The sequence below is a fragment of the Larus michahellis genome, chromosome 20 (genome assembly GCF_964199755.1).
Source record: "Larus michahellis chromosome 20, bLarMic1.1, whole genome shotgun sequence".
Lineage (NCBI taxonomy): Eukaryota > Metazoa > Chordata > Aves > Charadriiformes > Laridae > Larus > Larus michahellis.
In genome coordinates this window covers 5537932-5557578 of record NC_133915.1, presented here as the reverse complement: position 1 = coordinate 5557578, position 19647 = coordinate 5537932, and the positions used below count along the sequence as shown (strand labels likewise).

At 41.6% G+C, this 19647-nt stretch overlaps 1 protein-coding gene across 1 annotated transcript in view; it reads left to right on the top strand.

Moving 5' to 3' along the window:
* The window catches only part of LOC141733447 (zinc metalloproteinase-disintegrin-like ohanin), a 21614-nt gene extending 3439 nt beyond the window's left edge, over positions 1-18175 (top strand). Inside the window, 23 exon segments of the mRNA XM_074563805.1 lie at positions 167-243; positions 2146-2197; positions 2199-2225; positions 3948-4024; positions 5051-5246; positions 5708-5770; positions 6192-6263; positions 6877-7046; positions 7772-7856; positions 9077-9207; positions 9646-9823; positions 10339-10428; positions 10862-11057; positions 11744-11846; positions 12415-12571; positions 13224-13304; positions 13886-13964; positions 14878-14968; positions 15339-15438; positions 15700-15765; positions 16060-16137; positions 16723-16785; positions 16888-18175. Of these exon segments, the coding sequence (XP_074419906.1) occupies positions 167-243; positions 2146-2197; positions 2199-2225; positions 3948-4024; positions 5051-5246; positions 5708-5770; positions 6192-6263; positions 6877-7046; positions 7772-7856; positions 9077-9207; positions 9646-9823; positions 10339-10428; positions 10862-11057; positions 11744-11846; positions 12415-12571; positions 13224-13304; positions 13886-13964; positions 14878-14968; positions 15339-15438; positions 15700-15765; positions 16060-16137; positions 16723-16785; positions 16888-16920 (2265 nt within the window). The 3' untranslated portion in view covers positions 16921-18175.
* Positions 18176-19647: the final 1472 nt, after the last annotated feature.

The window sequence follows — 19647 nt, the reverse complement described above, 5'->3', positions numbered from 1 at the left end:
AAAGTACGAAACAGAGTAACCTCCTGCTTATTCTTTAACTGCCAGAACACTTATTTTTGGTGGAGGAGGAGGGAAAAGAATGCAGTTGGCAACTCAATAACAGCCAGCTCACAGTGAGGCCAGAAATTGTAACAGTCCATATTCTAACACTTAAATCTGTTTACAGACAAAATATGATGACACAATGGAGTACGGAATCCAAGCCAATGGAGAGGAAGTCATACTGCACCTAGAAAAAAATAAGTAGGTCCAGTTCAACTTTTTTCCTTGAGCGTTATTCCTCACTGTAAATGGCTCTCTAGGGCATTCAGGATACAAAGAGACAGAACTCGGCTCCTATAAGACAGAGGTATTTTGGTAAATACAACCTTTAAACTCCAACAAGAGAAGAAGAGGGGAGAAAAAGCATCATGTCACTATTTCGGTAACGTGAAATAAGTACACAGGCATATGACATTACCATGATGGAGTGACTTGCCTATACTGCTAACTCTGTTCTCCTATTTATTTCCTAAATGGCTGAATCCACTGAATGCTCAATGTTTTCGTATTATTTCACACATTTTCTGTAGCCATGGATAGTCTAAGGGTTATGTTTATTTGTTATATGCTGGTAGAAACTACAGAGATGAACAAGAGAAATATCCATTAAATGGGGCTGTCTTGGCCAAAAATAGAAAACAGTAATAAGAAATGTGATAATCCTCAATAATTTGGCTTCCAACGCTCCCTACCTTAACACTACGGCTGTTGGACTTCTAATATATACTGTCAATAACAAAATGCTTTATGGAAATGGAAAGCGAGGACAGCTTGCCTCCCTGGCTGAAGAGATTAACAGCATTCAAACCGGCCACCCAGAGGGTATAGAGGAGCAGTAGGGTTTGGTACAGAACAAAGCCCACAAAGAAAAGTCCAAAACGGTACAGAGCGACACAAATAAAGCACAGTTGTGACTTTCTGCTTGCTGGCTCCACCATAATATTTAACATAGGATCAAACAAGTCTGCTTTAATGGGTACTTTTCTAATGGCTGTGTAAATACAATAGCCCTATCGTCAGGTCATTGTTAAATATAGACTATAATTAACTTGTTTGCCCCTGGTTTAATCTAATCTAAATATTTGGAAGGGGAGTGTGGGAAATTATATTATACTAAATCCCACTCTTTAAAAAGAAATGGGATTGTGGCAGTTCGGGGTAGTTGCCCAAACAGATGTGAATGTAGACTTGCTTTGCTGCTGGCTGTAGTAAGACTACAGCCCTGGCTTAAATTTAAGCACCTGCTTAGCGCTCTGCTGCATGGGCGCCTGGGTGCACAGAGCCTCGCAGGATCTGGCCTTCCAGAGCAAGGCACGAATGCCTATTAACAAGAACCCAAAGGCACCTTTCCCACCGGTGGCAGAAATGCAGTAATTTATTCCATAGTCATGATGTCCTTCTTTGAAAGTTCAAGTACAAATATATGTACAAAAATTGAGTTTATTTAGACAGAAAAGAAAAATCAAGTTCAGATAGAACGACTGCAGAGATGAGAACTTGTGCTAGGACCAGTTATAAAAAAAAAAAAAAACTGTGGGCAAAATTTGGACAAATATGTTAGTGTAATCTCCGCACAGGCTCTCTTAGTGGGCGCACATGTACACACACACGGCTGCACACGTACACACACACGGCTGCACGGGCACCTGTGAAACACATGGGGCAGCTTTCCCACTAACCTAGAGCTTTGCTGCTTATAATCAGCGGGGTGAACTGGGAAGCGAACGGAACGGTGCCATTTCACACACCCTGTGGAGCGGTGGAAATGTCTACACAAATTGGAGGCCAAAAAAGGATCAATATGTAATATTTATGCATATGTAATTATAGATTTGCTTTCAGATCTGCTAGGAGATTAGTTTATACCAACGAAATAAGTAGAGTTTAATTGCTTTCTTAGTTTAGAAATGTCCCTTTGTTTGAGTAAGGATTACGAGCAGGCAGAATTCCCCACCCCGTAGCTTTGCTTCCCTAGTTTTTCAATACTGGTGGTAACCTGAGTAATCATTTGAATTCCCCACATACTTTGCGTGTTACACAATTGCCTCATTTCTGGATGACTACAATTTATTTTCAATAATAATTGTACTTGACTCTTTCCAGGCACCTATTAGCTAGAGACTATACCGAAACAGTCTATTCTGATGACGGTCGGACAAATAACAACAAGTCCTCAGATCAAGGTAATAAAAAAAAGATTTCCTTATACTTGCAGTCTTGAAGAGGTCTGTAAGAGATTCACGGGTCCATGAGATAATAGCACATATGAGATAGAAAGAAAAGATTTTAAATCTGGGTTCTAAGCATCTAAGCCTCTGAAGGGATGGGGAAGATGCGACCTGTGACCTGGGCAGAGCTACACTGATTTACACCCGTTGAGAATCAGACAGTTTGCCCATTAAAAAACCAAGCGCTTTTCACGGACAAACACATTGTCTGAGCCGACTTTCTGTCTTTTGTCAGGAAAGGGAGTGGAGCCAAGGCCATTCCACTACTGTTACCTCCCGACTTTGCCCTCCCGACTTTGCTCATTCTGGGCAACTTGATGATTGGCTTTTACACCCTAATCTCAGTGAGATCATAGATTCAGATAAAGACACATTTCCTCACTGGCTCACCTTACCACCCACGCTCACAGCAAATGCGCTGCAGGTTACCCCAGGTGGTTTCTCCGAGCCATGACAAATCAGTTATTCAGATCCAGACACAAAGGAAGTCACTAAATTTATTTTTTAATTAACTGTGCACTCATGGGTCTTATCTTCAACAAAGCTCTCACCTGAAGCTTTTTGTCCAATGTCATGCTATGTGTTTTAACACTTGTAATTTGGAATACAAAGCCTAATATTCTTTGCCATGGAGTGCTTAGCAGGAACAGGAGGATCTTGAGTGAAGTAGATGGGCATAAAGAATTCTTTTGGGTGGGTTTTTTTGGTGGAAAAAAGATGCTATTTCTGATTGCTCCAGTTACTTTCACTCCCTGGATGGATGCTGTGAAAAACAAATAGCACCTACGCCTGGGTAAAGACAATCTCACACGTCTACCTATGCGGCTTGCTGAATTAGAAATCCCTAACATTGTGGATACTTTATCACAATCTCAGGAGCTGTTTCTCTTGTATCCTCAAAAGACGCAAAATAATTCTCCACTTCTTTCTCTAGTAATTTTCACTTTCTTGATGTCTTTTTCACTGTAGAAAGTTGGCACCTTCTGATGGAAGGAAAACAAATACATGCTAAAGTGAAACAAACATCCCTGAGAAAACAAAAGGTTGATGCTGTTATAGGTCTCTCTTAAGACACCTATTAAGGAAAATGCTATAGCTAACATTTTCCACAATAACTCAAGTGACTTTGAAGTCTCTTTGAACACAAAAGCGTTCATTAGACCTTAGATCCTCAAGTCAATTAAGTCATTAAAATTTGTCCTCTAATCATATGTCTTAACATAATACATGCATTTTAATCTAATTGAAGTTAATGCATTTAATTGTTGAGTTAATATTAAAGGGTGTTTCCTTGAAATTTGGCCACAATAAAATCATTTGGTATGGACCTCAATTCAGCAGAGCACACCAGAATATGCTTAATTTTGCGCAGTGAGTATGCGTATTCTCATTTCCATGTACTGTTGTGTATTGACCAGAGCCCGCCATGGCCAGATTTGTCAAAATCTGGGTCACTCTGTGTAGAAGGGTAACAATAACGGTACCGTAGCAACCATGGAAACGGTCACCAGCTTTTTTCATTTTAAGAATCTCCTCTAACGGGAGATTTCCTCAGACAGTGTAGTTGTAGGTTGTAGCTAGTGTAGTTTGTCTTCTGAAATCACTCTATCTAAGCCAACTCATGGCAGTCAATGAGGCATGGCCCGATTTGACACTGTATTTTTTCTTTCTAACCAGGATCACTGTTATTATGAAGGTTACATTCAGAATGATGCTGGTTCCATAGCAAGCATCAGTGCGTGCAAAGGTCTGAGGTAAGATGGAAGTTTTCTTCCCAAAGGGTACCAATGGCAGAATACGCATGCTCTATAAATTTTCCAATATAAAAATAATCAGGATGTAAAGAATTGGCGTTATCTTTTATTCAGGCTTACAAGAAAACTAGTTTACCAAAAAAAAAGGAAAAGAAGGGAGGAATAAAAAGCTACCTTTCTACTTCAGTTTCAGAGTTTATAAAGTGGAAGCTAAAGAAACATCTACATCAATAAATTTATATGACTAATTCCATATTAAATCCAGTCATAAATCATAGAATTTGGTGGTGCTTACAGTAAACCTTTAGGGCTGATGCTTCTCAGCTGTAGGAAGCTCCAGTGACGCTTAAGAGAAGGCTACGTTATTTTCAGCGCTACAGCAGCTACAGGGTCAGGAAGTTCAAGCTTTTGCATGAAAAGCTCGGTTAACAGAAGCTGTTCATTTCTAATCACCGAAGACACAGTGGTATACCATAAAAAGGCAAGAGGATAGCTGAGGAGTCTGAGAAGCCGCAATATAACATTTTCCCAGAGGTTAGCAGGGTTTGCAAAACCCAGACTTTCTTTGGGAACACTTCTTGCATATCTTGTTGAGTTTACACATTAACACAGAATGCTTATTTTGACATTTGCTGCTCAGAATTATTCAAAGCTCTTAATTCCTTTCGATATTTCAGCTTTTCGTCTCAATTAAAGATGAAAACATATCTTTGAATTCCCCACTGAACTGAAATTCACTTTTCAATCACCTCTATTAGCACAAAACCCTAAAGTTTAATTCATTCCTTAACCAGTTTCTTTTTGACTGACAGTCTCCTACTCATAGACTTCACTGACCAGCCAAATCTTCTAAATGATTTCTACTTTTAAATTATTGTACACTCTGCCTGCATGCTGCCAAACTCTTCCATTGCGTCAGTGCATGCGATGGTCCGTACGCTCAGGCTAAACGCTCTTAGGGATAACGTTGCTATCTTGACTCAGTCCTGCAGATTCAAAAGATCACAGTCTAACTCATTTTCTTAGTGGCTATTTTGAGACCCGTGGCCAGAAGTACCTTATTGAGCCCTTGGGAACTTCAGACAGAGAGGAACACGCAGTCTATAAGTATGAGGACCTCGAACAAGAGTCCATAAAAACCTGTGGGCTAATCAATAATACCTGGGAAGCAGATTCAAATGACCCCATCAGTGACTACTTCAAATCCAGCAACAATCCAGAAGTAAGTACCTACTTAAGCAACAGTCCAGTGAGTAAATGTCAGAAAAGAAATCGCGGCTGTAGGAGAGCTCTGCAAGTAGCACAAGTCCCGCTTTGTCTGGTGGCACCTCCAGAAAAGAAGTGATCGCAAACAGTAAAGCATAATCAGATCTTAAAAACCAGCGCAAAATGTCACAGATCTGAGATTGCAGAGTCATCACCTGAGTTAAGCCCTCCTGCATGTACTAATAGGTGCCCATGGGCATCTTTAAACATCTAAATACTTCTTAATATTGAGTCTACCTTTCATCATTCTAATAATCATTTTAATACCTAGCCTATCTTTCATCATTTAAACCAGGCAGTCCCATTCTAAAAGACTTGGCTAAAGAAATACCCTCATAACTAATACAAGGGTTTGAAATTGCAAAGGTTGGGACGGAAGCAGGCTTTAAAAGTCATTTAAATGTATTTTTTCTTTAGATGAAAGCATACCTGAAAGCAAAAAAGTATCTGGAAGTTTACATAGTTGCAGACAATACTTTGGTGAGTACTGAAATGATTTTTTTTTTTTTTCATTTGACCAGCTTGAGGTGAGCTTTCCAAAGTAGGTACTACTCATACCCCTGGGCTCCTACCAAAATTACAGTGCTGCACTGTGTTTTACCAGACTTTGGCTAGGAATAGGATTTCCTAATGGCCATTGATTTTGAAAATCCCACCTGGAGAGAATGAAAATGCAGAAAACGCCCTGCAGTGCCTGTTCTCTTCTGCACCCTACACATAGATACACGTTTTAAAAGGGCCTGATCTTGAAATACGTTGTCCGATAAAATAGTACATTGAAAAGATAGTATGCAGACCAGGCGTGGTGTGGTTTGCCATGCAATATTCTGAGGGACGTTTCTTAACTGATAAATCACTTTTTTCCTCTCCTTTTCCTAACATACTGTATTTACTTTTTTAGTATAAGAAGTATGAGGAAGATGTTAAAACTGTAAGAGAACGGATATTTGGAATAGTCAATTACATCAACACGGTAAGAGGAAATACAGCAAAGTGAAACTGAATTAGAATTCTATTAGAATTTAATTAGAAAGTGAATTATTTATCATTTTTATAATGAATTTTCATTATTGCATGTAGGAAAGAATGAAAACTGAACCTCATTGTAATTTATGATACAAACTTAACACATCTTTCTATATTATCTTGTTCTTTGTCCTCAGGTATGAGATTTCTATAAATGAATTATTGTTAAAGAAAGCGTTATACCATATTTTCTTAACAGCTTTTAGTGAATGATTGAAATCCTTCAAAAAGAATGAACTCATTTTTGATTCTTGTTTTCTTCTGCAAGTCAAATTTCTTCCAAAATATTCCTTGAATTTTCAAGTATTTTAAAGAATTTTAAGAATTTTCGAGTATTCAGAAAACATTTTTATAGTTGGTGGGGAAAAATAAGATTTCACGTTTTGTTTTTCTTTGTAATTTCTTGTTGCAACTTCAAAGTCCTGAAAAGCTTAAATCAGGTCTGGAGTGAAAGATATATTGCAAGTGACGAAAGTGAACCAACTACCAGGATAAGCGTTTGTTTCAGAAGTCTTCATAACCTACTTCATTTTTACAGCACCACTGTTTTTCTGCTGCAGGTTTATAAGGCCATAAATATCTACGTGGCTTTAATTGGCCTCGAAATTTGGACAGATGGCGACAAATGCCTCCTGAGTCGTGCTGCAGGATTCACCCTGGACAGTTTCTCAAAGTGGCGCCGATCAGATTTATTAACGAGGAAAAAAAATGACAATGCTCAGCTACTCACGTGTGTATCGCTCTGCTTCCTATTTGCATTCCCAAGTATGCTAAAGGAATTTGCTCTTTAAAAATTGGTGACCAAGCCATCAGAAACATCTATATCGAGCAGGATTTCATGCTTTCCAATACAAGACTGTACTAATTCTAGGACAAACAGACAAATGTAGGCTCCCTTTCCTTGCTAGTATCTAATCTTTCTATCTGAATCCCTGCAGAAAAAGGCAATGTAAAGTTTTGTTACATCTCAGTCTCTCCTTTTCTTTTTCCTCTCTCCTTTTCCTTCTCTTCAACTGTCACAGAACAGTGGAGTGTCCCGAAGACGGCCGTGCAGTCTAACAGCCTAAGGAGCCATGACATGAAGTTTAACAGCTGGGAAATGCACGTTGCCAAACTAAACCAGCGCTCACTTCGCTCTTCTGGCTCCCGTTCAATGGCCCTGATTCATCCAAGCACTTTGCTACGCTTAGAGCACTTCATCAAGCTCTTTACACTCAAAGAGATGCTTTGAGCCTGATGAACCGCAACGTAATTTAAGTAAAAGTTTAAAATGAAAAGTGTATTCAATTGTTTTCTGATTTGCAGTGGTCTTAAGTACATCCTCAAATACTGTATTAAATCAGGGAGCTGGAAATGAGCATATGCTTAAAGCCTGGTTAATAAGGTAGACTTGATTTCAGATTTGGTTCCTGGTCACTTCATCGCATTTCACTCTGCCTTTCTTCTTCCCCACAGAGGCTATGACTTTGAGGGGACAACAGTCGGATTAGCCTTTCTAAAATCCATATGCAGTGATATATATTCTGCAGGTATTATTCAGGTCTGATTTATTTTTGTTTATTTTATGTCTTAAAGCCTTTTCTATGTTTTTTACTCAACCAGCAAAGAACTTCTGTGAAAACTATTCGGTGTACGACGCTTTCAGTTCTGTCTGGTTCATATCATTATTTTATTAGACTGTAGAAATTGACAGTCAGAGATTTTATTTTAAATGAAGTGCAGAGAGTAAAGAAAGCACACACAAAGCATGGTATATGTGTTATCTAAATGCCAACATCAAACCGACACCTGTTTTTGGAGTACTAGGCTCCAACAGAGTCAAAGGAGGGAAATAAGTAATTTTGTGCCTCTACCTTAAGGTTCCCTGTTTTGAACGGGGAATTGGTTCTGACTGTCACAATGCAAATCATCAGTTTGGCCACTTAATTACAGCTGCCTAAACTACTGTACTTAAACTTCAGCCTAAAGAGGAAGACAGATCCTAAACTTTACCAACAACACCTGGAACTCAACTGTTGCACCCAGCTTCAGAGGCCAGGTTGGTAAGAGGAACAACCCCCACAAAAATCTGGCTTTCCCACACCATAAGGAAATCCGAGCATGACTGGAAACCCAGAATACTTTTTAGGGCAGGGGGATGCATTCTGTAGCAGCATGATTTGCGATGCCATGCTGGAAGAGTACGACCAGTATGCTGTGTCTCGTGCTCTCTGTGTTTCTACTACCACCAGCTGTTTATACATCTGGATTTCACCCAAAAGAGTGGAACTTTTCCTTTCCTCCCTCCCACCAACAGCACAAAACACTGAGCTAAAAGCCAAGATGGAGCGCAGCAACCGCCTTTCTGTGCACACACAACGCTGTACACAACAGCTACCTTGATGTAACGAGTAATAATTATATCACACCCACATAATTACCCTAAGCACAGAGACAGGTACCCAGAGAGAGCATTGAGAGTCTCAGATGTTCAGTTCCCCTTAACACTCCGTTGTTATTTGGCAGCCTAACTTCCTCATGTTTATTTAAAAACCTATTTATTCATGTTCCTTCGTGGGATCATCTCATTGCTATTGCAATATAATCCAGCATAAACTGTGGAATAGATGCATATACGGATTGAACAATATATCAATATAGCACTGAAGATAATTCCATTTCAAGAAAAATTGTCCTATTTCTTAGCCGCATGGCTTCTCTGGTGTTCCTGCTTGTTCCTAAAATACTCATAGAAATAATAGCTTGCTCTTATCTCTACAGGATCATAACAGAAATGAAATTGCAGTTGGAGCTACCATGGCACATGAGATGGGACACAACCTTGGCATGAGTCACGACACCAGAGCCTGCACGTGTCACGATAAAGTTTGTATCATGACAGATACTGTCAGGTAGGAGTTTGGACAAAAAGGCAAAGGCATTAATGTACGGGGTGGTTCAAGATGGGCTTTGGATCAGCTGCCAGTTCCCAAAATGGAGTAGCAATTATTTTTGCCCCCTGGGATTATTCCATTCGAATTATACAAGAAGAGTAAAATTAGGAAATTCCGTGTCCTTCTAATGTATGCTGAGATGGATACACCACCGCAAAAAAACCCAAACCAAACCAGACTCTAGTCCCTTTTGGATAGCATTGGCTTTGCGTGGGGTGGGGGCCTTCTCATTAAACCACCAGTCATTTCTTCCTTACAATGACATATGTATATGGAAAAATGGTTGCACCCAGTAGTTTAGGGGCACGGTCACTTGTTTCATTTCTTTTGTAAAGGGTATTGCTTTTCCCTACCTATGCCAATCCTAATGTAAATTCTCCTGCTTTCTCAATATAGTTCTATCATCCCCAAGAAATTCAGCTCTTGCAGCCTCCAAAGTTTTGAGAAATACATGCTGAGTGACATGCCAAAATGCCTAACGAACATCCCAGATAAAAACAGCATCATAGCACCTCCGTCCTGCGGAAATGGCTTTGTGGAAAAAGGAGAGGAATGCGACTGTGGAACTCCTGAGGTATCTGCATAACCGGGAATAAAATAATACTTGGAAGAGGCAAAGAGGTTTCTGTTAGTTCCTGAGGTAGCCTGTTCAAAGCTGGCTGAAATATTTCTGTAGAAACTGCGGTCATCAAATTGCTGATCTGCAATGTAGCCCCCCCTATAAAGTGCACGCCAAATGGTGAGAAAGATGCCTACATGGTTTGTCCTGCTGTGTTCAGAGAGGAACTGAGAATGGGGAAAAGCCACACGTACGAAACCATCTCATCAGAAGTAAGCAAGTTCCCTGCTCGACTTCCATCAGCACTTTCATAATCAAACACACTTTGTATTCTTTATCTGCTCACTCCCAATGGCTGGCGTAGCTTCTAGTGAAAATGCTGTTCAGAAAAGCAAAGCGCAGGTCCAGGGTTCACATCCCTCCCTCCCTCCCTCAATAACCAAGTACAGGGTGGCTCGTTGAGAACCCAGAACAGAGGGAGCGAGCCCTGAAGCAGGGGACCAGAGCTCTGACTGCCGATTCTCTCACAGGAGTGCACAAATGAGTGCTGCGACCCCGAGACGTGCAAACTGACAGCAGGTTCCATATGTGCACAAGGAGAGTGCTGTGAAAACTGCCAAGTAAGACACCTTTTAATCTCTATATTTTCTAGGGTTTGGGTTTTTTCCCCCCCCGTGATAAAGCAGAAATACACCTCTCAAAAGAACCGACCCTCTTTGTAATTCCTGACATAGCACTGTAATGACAAGCGCACTTTGTCCATCCCATACTACACCAAAACTATCAATTGACTTAAATCTTTCAACATCCTGGATAAATGAGCATTTTGATTACCCACTTTCTCCTGGAAAGAAAAGCTGAGGCACAACCAGGCAAAAATCTTGTCAATTGACAAAACCAACTTTAAATTAGATACGGATCTGGCCCCTCATGCAACTTGTACAGTGAGGATGGGATTTGTCTCCCCTAATTTTATCCCTCTAGTTCGCTGTGATTTTTAAATGGCAAGGAAGAGCACCGTGTTACACGTGGTATTGCTTTCTCTTCCTTCAGTATAAAAAGCCAGGAGCTGTGTGCCGAGCAGTCAGGCATGACTGTGACCTGGCCGAGATGTGCACCGGCTTTTCTGCAAATTGCCCAGAGGACCGATTCCGTGTGAACGGACATTCCTGCAACTACGGCAAAGGCTATTGCTACATGGGAGACTGTCCCACTCTAGAAGACCAGTGCAAAGCTGCTTTCGGACCAGGTGAGTACCAGCTGGCATTGAAAAATAAGGTTGCCTAGGTCTAAGGAGAGAGACAGTGGTAGGCTTTGTCTACTAGCACATCATCAAGTCATCCTTTTGTAAATCAGGAACAGTACATCTATATAAATGAGTTCTAGTTTGTAGTATACACTATATTATTATTATTTTTATATTTACACTGTAAGAGATTATCATCACATGAGCTGAAGCCCAGACCATACAATGCAATGTATTTCTAGAGAAATGGGAAGTGGTCCGCGTATTCCTCTTTTGCACAATGCTTTTAAGATAACTTTGGAATGGAGCTGAGTGAGTATTCTTTGCTTGATAGGAAGAGGAAACGTCTGTATTTAGATGTCCAAATTTAGCATGCCTTTATGTTTCTGAAGATGGCTTACACTCTCCCCAGTCCTAAACCATCTCCACTTCTGACTGTGTCCCCTCTCCTACACCAGGTCTGTAGGTTTGTACTGGACAGAGAGAGAACGCACAGGATGGGTCCTGCTGTGTGTACACAATAACAAATGACATTGCAGAATTAATGCATGAAGTACCAGAGTCATTTAGGCCCATGGGCAACTTCACTGGGAAAGGCCATTTCTTAAACAGGGAAAAGAAATTGAATATTATTATTTTTCATGCGCAGAGAATTTAAAGTAATGCCATTGCATTCTCCTCTTTCACAGAGGCTACTGAAGCTGCAGCTTCCTGTTACCAGATGAACACGAAAGGGTTATATTATGGATACTGCCGAAAAGAAAAAGGTAGTCACGTCCCGTGTAAAAAAAAGTAAGCACTGTATTACAGAATTTGCTGGGATTTGGGAAGAGAGACCACTCCTATTCGAATTAAGAGACAGAAGCAAAGAGTGTGCTATTTTACATGGCATATATGTCCATGTGTCTCTTGTTCAGTTTCAATACTGTGGTAAAGACAATGCTAAGAAAACTGGTTTCAAATCTTGGGATCAGTCTGAGAAAGAGCAAGTGTGTACATAGAGAGGTGTGAGCCTCCTTGCGAGGGTGACTGCCTGTGTGTGCATGTGGGCGCAGGTAAGCACGGGGAGAGGATTTTTGGATAGGGAAGATGAACCTCAGGTGAACCTCAGAAGTTGAGGACAGGTCAGTTAAACACTCATTTCTGCAAATAAGCCCACGAGGAATTAAGAAGTCGCCACCTTCTAGTCACAAACCGACCTGAAAACACCACAAAACTGAAGTCCTTTCTGCAACTATTTTTACTTTTTTTTTTTTTCAGTTCCTGTAGGGACACAACAAATTCAGGCTGGAGGAGAGACCAGCTCAGATAGTTCTGTTGTGCCATGTCCTTGTTCTAGCAGCTCTTGTTCTCTTTCCAGAGATGTAATGTGCGGAAAGTTGTTCTGTACTGGGGGGAATGAGATGCCTCGGGATGGGAACCTGGTGACTTTCGAGTCCTGCAAAGCAAGTTTTCCTGGAAATGGAGGAGAAGACATAGGGATGATTCGTGATGGAACGAAGTGTGGGAATGGAATGGTTAGTAGAAAATGGCTTTTCTCCGTATTTTTCCCCCTCTTTCAGTCTTGCTTATATCGTTAGGTCTTTTATCAGAGAAGAAAGATTTTAAAAAGGGAAGACTGAAGTGGACACTAAACTTCTGCTGGTCTGATTTGCCATACTTTCTGCCTTACATCTGTCACAAATCAGTCGCAAAGCAAAGAGGAACTGCTGCCATTCTGATGCCTTACGCTTGACTGCTGCCTTGGTATTTTTTACCAACCCAAATACAAGTAGAAACAGACCTTTGCATGAAGGTTTAAAAGATCATACATATATTACTATTTTTAATTATTTACATAACAGATGTGCTAGGCATCACTGAGTGCTATTTCCAGTTTCTTTGCGATATATTTCTACTTGGGGGACTGGAGGGGGGAGGATGAAGGATGGAAGAGGGTTGGAAACAGTGATGTCTGTACATCTTTGTCACCCCCCTTTGCTATAAAATACCCAAAGGTCAAATGGAAAATTATATCCACATATCAAGCTCCTAATGTAGGTTCAAGTGATCTGCAGACCTGTTTCTACGCCTCCTCTTGCTCTTCACCACTCTACACAATAATGTGCAAGCTTTGCATGTTCTGAAAGCTATAAATCACTTCGTTAACATTTGCCCTGTACATTTCAGGTGTGCAGCAAAGGAGAATGTGTCTATGCCGAAGATGTCTTTAGATCAACCAACTGTTCTGCCAAGTGTACTGGACATGCTGTAAGATATGAGCATTTGATGCTATTAACTTTAAAAAAATTTAAAAGCCAAGAAAATTTTGCACATCAGCTACAGTCCTTATTGATGACAGTATTTAAGTCACTTGGACTTAAGTTGTGGAGTCAGAAGCTTCCTGTATTTTTATGAACGCAAATCTAACCTGATCAGTATCGGTATTTTTGCCACGATCATGAGACGGATTCTGTGTCTGGCCCTGCCTCTGAGCCATGGTATCATAGCTATTCTCTTTCAGGCAATCTTCTGTTTGGGGATGCTCTTATTTGAGCACTCAGAGACGTACAGATGTAAAGATGAACTCTGCTGCTTTGTGCCTTCTACTGGAGCTTTTGCTGCAGAAACACCTGCCAAAGGCACACGATAGCAGACAGTCAGGCCTGTCCTTTCCTGTGCAAAACTGCTACTCTCTGTGCTAAATTTTAGTCCAAGTAAAACGAGAGATTTCCAGACCCAGCTGCAATAAGCTTAGCAGGACCCTGATCCAGAGCCACTGACACTTTATGAGACCACAGCTTCACTCGTACTTCCAACCTGAAGATATTCCTGGCTTTGTGCTTCCCTAGGTGTGCGACCACGAGTTGCAATGCCAGTGTGAAGAAGGATGGGCACCACCAACCTGCGACAGCTCCTCGGCAGTGACCAGTAAGTGCTGCATGGCCACACACTGGGTACTGTCATCGGCTGGCTGAAACGAGCTACTTTAACTCCAGTGGAACAGCCCTAGCTTGCACTGGGTGCCACGCTGTTTCTTGGCAAATATTGCATATCCAGGTCTCTGATTTCTGCTCATCTGCAGCTCATATGAGTGACTGGAGCAAGTCATTTTTCTTTCTAACCTGACAGAAGTGTTACACCCAGGAGATTATTTAGAGTAGCAGGCTTTTCCTTTCTCCACCCTGAGATAACAGGCACACCATAACAGCTCGCTTAAATTTGAGTGGAGGCAAGCTCCCAGAGGTTTTGCTGCGAGGGAGGCGGGCAAGTTCATTTCTTTATCATCTGCATGGAGCTGGCCTTTAACTGATCTGCCTCTGAGGGAAAATACTTTGCATAAACATTTCCATGTGTCTGGGGGAAAAAAGTAATTAAGTTTTTCTTATGAAAATATTTTTGTCCTCTCTCGACACTCACTAGAGCACCATCAGCTCTCAACATCATGGCTTGGTTGAGGCTTTAGAATAGCTTTGTTGAAGGAAAATTGTGAAGCCTTATTTGTATACAACGCCAAAGGCCTGCACCCAGGTTTGGGTAACACCCTTTGAGAAAGAGGAGAGGAATGACAATGAAGCAATCTTTGAGGACGGACAGAAAGGGCTAGGTTTGTTTAACCCAAGGCCGGCTCAGGCAATAACCACCATTTTCAAATATGGCAAAAATGGCAGGAATACATTCCTTTCCATCATCACGTGTGGGAGGAGAAGCAGCCATAAGCTCGAGCAATAGTGGGTCTAGACCTTGTAAAAAAAAATTACTTTGACAATGGTCATGATGGGAAACTGCTTAGTAATAGTGGGTCTTTTAGGAAATAGCAACTTGTGTTCTCTCTCCCTGACAGCCTTCGCTATTGTTGCTGGTGTGCTGATTGTCCTCGCTGTCACAGCAACTACAGCAGTGTTACTTATCCGCTTCCAAGTATTCAAGAAAAGGTAAAATGCTTACCCCCAATGAGGGGGAAAAAAAAAAAAAAGACCCTAAAGCCATGCAATTTCTGGATAGGTTTTAAGCTGGGGTTTTCAATGGGGGTGGAGGGAATTAGACACTGAAAAGCCAAGGAAGTTGGTCCATGACCTTTGTTGAGCTGTTTCAGAAATCCCATAGTTGGGAGAGAACTGAAGACTTGAAACTGTCCCTCTCAAGATTAATCCTAAATAATTAAAATAAGAGGGAGAGACGAAGAAATAAAGAGAGGACTTGGCTGTATAACACACCAATAGGAGTACGGCAGGCATTCAAATTCAGCAGGTATTTTTACTTCAGTCAGGGTAAGATTTACAGTCATATGTAATATTTGCCTAGCTGCCAGACCAGAAGGGGACCTGGAGCCACAAACCAAGTCTTTGTGGATCAAGAACAAAGATGCAGAGAACACCCTGTCCTGGCTGTACCTGCCCAGAAGGTAAGAGCGGGGAGGTGCTGGGTCGGCTGTAGTCTCCCTGGGACCATAACCGAGGGGCTGAAACAGCAAAACTCATCAGCCAAAGTGTGCTGCACTTCCACAAGGGCTTCAAAACACTTGTCAGGCTGAGAGGACGGTGCTGTGAATCCCAGCATGGGGAGGGAGTGGGGAAAGCACATGGCACTGAGTCCCTGAGTAATGTCTGCAGTAAAGACGCACCACGTAAGGGGTCCATCCAATTTAACTGCTCCCTGTTTTCAGATGAACGATAAGAAACTTCTCCTTCCTGTACCTCCACCGCAGGAGAACAAACCACAGCGCCAAAGTGTAAGTATTTCTAGAGAATTCCTTTGCTTTGGGGAAGACAGCACAAACAGTTCACGCCATGGTGGAGACCCGCAATGACAATCTGATCCCAACGGCTGGGGAAATCTCTGCATGTTCTCTCAGGGCCAGATAGCATAAAGCATCCCTACTTCTGAAAAGAATGCATCCTTTTACCCTTATTAAAGCACTTTTCACATAGAACGCAAGCCTGCACATTCCCATGGGAAGATGTGGATGCACACATACGCAATCTGTATATAGAGTCAATATGGTTTATATTCTCTTCTTTTACAGCCTGCCATAAGGCCTAAAGGTCCCCCGCCTCCTGTTCCTTCTACCAAACCAACATCTTCTCACACAGAAGCGATTTTTGTAAGTATAACCCTACAACTTTTCACGTCTTTCATCTGCACTGCAAGTGACTATCAGAAAATATCTACCACCTCAGCACCTGAGCCCCCTGCCCACCTGATCCAAGGATGTAGAAACCATCTTCACACTAGCAACATAATTGCATGGTACTGCCTGCCTAAAGAATGATGGATAGGGATTAAATAAAAAAAAAATTAAAAAAACTCCACATAGCAGCTTAATAATAAAAACACAGTTAAATTCCACTGTCTTTAGAGATGCTTTCCTCACACGCGCCTTGAATACATGACCAGCTTTAGCTTCCTCAACAGTCTATTTGAGCATGGATACTCAATACAGATGAATTTAAACATTGAGAATAGCCCAGTGCTCTTCTGAAACAGGAGATCTATACCCCTTGTGGATGTGTATTATTATGCTGCCTTGTATGTGGACAGATTAATCTAATTCACCCCTAGCTTTTCTGCTAGGAAAACACTGTAGTAAATACACGAGATAACAGCGGCAGCAGCTGAGGTCTGCAGAGGCTCTGCAGCTGCTCGGGCAGGAAAGCCTAATGACAGTTAAACTACATTTTTGTTACAGGCACCAGAGAGAAAACCTGCTCATCTCCCAGTTCCCAAAGGCAAACCTCCACCTCCACCAAAGGTAACCCAAGTTCAAATGTGAATAGCAATTCCTTCGGGATGCAATTCGTTGAAACTGCACCGGGCACACTGTGATTCGTTTAACTCTCTCTTTTTCATGTAGGCTTTAAAACCTCTGATTAATCCCAGAGTATGAAGCTTCTGCAGTAGGGCTGATCGAGATATCTGAAATTTTCAGGGACAATTTGTTTGCCCCTTGATTCCTCCATTTTTGGCGAAGGCAACCAAGATAGTCTTCCTGTTCTCTTTAATAAAAGAACAACCGACTGACAGCTGCTTTGAAAGAAAAAGTTCAGTTTTCAAACAGCGAAGAACTCTTTGGTGATGACATCAAGCTACTGCCCAAAAGGAAAAGAAGCAGAATCACTGCTTGCACAGAGGTGTAGACTGGGAGTGAGTTGTGGAAGCTGCTTAACACATCCTAACTCCTAGGGCACCACCGCAAGATGTGGCTGCACTGGGATGCCCTGCACCTACACCACTATTCTAGGTACAGGCCCGAGCAGATCAGGGAAAGTATGGCTACTATACATTTGTAAATTGTAAACTTTTTGCTATGTTTCCGGATCTTTGCTAGACCTCTCTTCAGCAACAGACCAGACCTTCTCCTTCAGGAAAAAGGAAAATCCTTTCTGCCCTTTGGAGAAAAGTTTGCGTCCTCAAGGCCTGAACTAGCTTTGGAATAATAAGATTATACACTGGAAATGCATTGATTCTGGAAAGATCCTTTTGGATTCGGTCCTCTCATTAATCCTTAGATTACCTGTTAAACAAGATTCCTCTGTTGAGTCGGTAGAGCTGGAGATACGCTCAAAAGCAAAGCACGCAGGAGTCAAACCACTTGCTGCTTGCAAGTGCACCCAAAGCTCAGGCTGTGCCAGCTTAAAAAGCGCTCCAGCTGCCACCACTGCACTTGGACAGACACATTTAGAAAAGCGCAGTCAACAAAATCCTTAATCATTTTATTTCATTTGCCGCTCAGCTCCAAAAATAGCTAAGCATTTCTCCCTTCCAGGATATACACACCTTGGTGTTTTCGTTTAATTGCTCTTGCACCGGGGTGTGTTATTGTAAAATTGCTAATGAGAACTAGGCTGGGCACAGGGGTTTGTTATTATGGGACAGCACCGCGGCGTGAGGCTTTGCACACCGGTTTATTACTGAGGGGTTCTTCATTCGTTCTGGCCTGTTGGCATCAGCACTGTTGACACTATGGGCCTGCTGGCATCTATCTGCATGGTACTGCTGGCATTGACGTTAATAATACAGTGAGGGTGCTGGCACTGATGCCATTGTTACCCTTGGCACTGACACGATTCATGCGGTTGGCATCAGTATTTTTAACTTAAAGTGCACAGAAGTGTTTTTCAAGGAACCAAAATTTTACCAGGAAAAGGAAAAAAAAAAAAAAGAGAGAGAGAAACAAAATTACCCTGGACCCAAAGTACTCAAGATTTTATAGAGGTTCCAGTTTAAACTGGATTTGGGTTTGGATCAAGATCAACATCAGAACACAGATCCGAAGCGATTGCACCATGGCTCAGGAAGGCAGTTTCCAGCCCTTGGGCATAGTGGCTTTGCTGGAGAAGACCACAGGGCTGCCAAATACCAGAACAAGATCTGAGACCTCAGGCCAGCATTGTCCATACGAACCTTTACCTGTACTTGCTTCTGACCAGGGCCCATAAGGACTTTTAAAAAAGCCCAATCCTCAGAGGGCCCAAAACCTTCCACTCGAGCTCGCAAACCAGCTCACACCTGCTGAAATCCCGATCCGCGTAATCTTGTCCTGGCACTGAGCACATCACTGTACACTCACTTTTCAAATGCAGAGCCCTGGTGTTTACCGTGACTGTTACTGCAGCTGCACGCCGCAGATCCACCGTCTGATACAGAAATGCATCTAAGAAACCCAAATTTCTTCTTTTGGGCTAGGCTTGCTTTGAGGTTGCCAATCAAGTACTGTATGCTCTGCAAAACACAGATGTGATGAAATTACAGTCTTCAGTTTGATGAGTGAGGTGAGTTGTTTTTTATTTTAGGATAGATTTTTATTGGAAGATGATAGTTTTCTTGCACTTTGGATAATTGCTTCTTTATTTGAGTCAGAAATGAATTTTAATCTATCTGTATTTGACTGTGGTGTAAAGATTCAGAACTTATTTTTTATGAACTGTAATTAATGTATTTAGAAAGATTTCTGTATTAAAAGTATTCTATCTAAACCAGGGGTAGTTGTTTTCTTTTTTAAAGATCAACACTTGACAATAGTGTAAAGTGGGATCATTTGTAATATTGCCACATCCCTAAAATTCCCAATTTGGACCAAAAAGATCATTCACAGGTATTGCAAATCATGCCAAGTTAGCCAGCAAAGCTGAATTAAATTTATAATAAGGGTTGACGAGATACTACATCACAGTTTTTCTGCCACCTTAAAAGCTACTTCTTCATGGTTTCCAACCTTTTCCACTTTGTGAGCACTCAAGAATTTTCCAAGGATATAGGGATTTGTAGCAAGCTAAAGGCTGGAGACTTGCTTTTTCTTAATTACCTACGACTCAACTCCCAAACACGGAGCTTGCGCTTTCTTTCTCCTGCAGAATGCCAGAGCCCTGTCTGACCCGTACGGGCTCAAACCTCAACATCTGAACGCTTTCAGTAAGCCAAGTCTGTACCCTGAGCAGAGTGTAGTGAGACCAAGCACCCATCTTCAGCAGCAGGAAAATATATAAGAGCATACACCTATAGCAGTTTATGATTTACAGCTTTTCACAGCTCCAGCATCCATACGACAGGCAATAGTATCTCCTGCGACAGAACACACGTTCTGGCGTTCCAGCCAGGCCTTGCACAAAAGGGC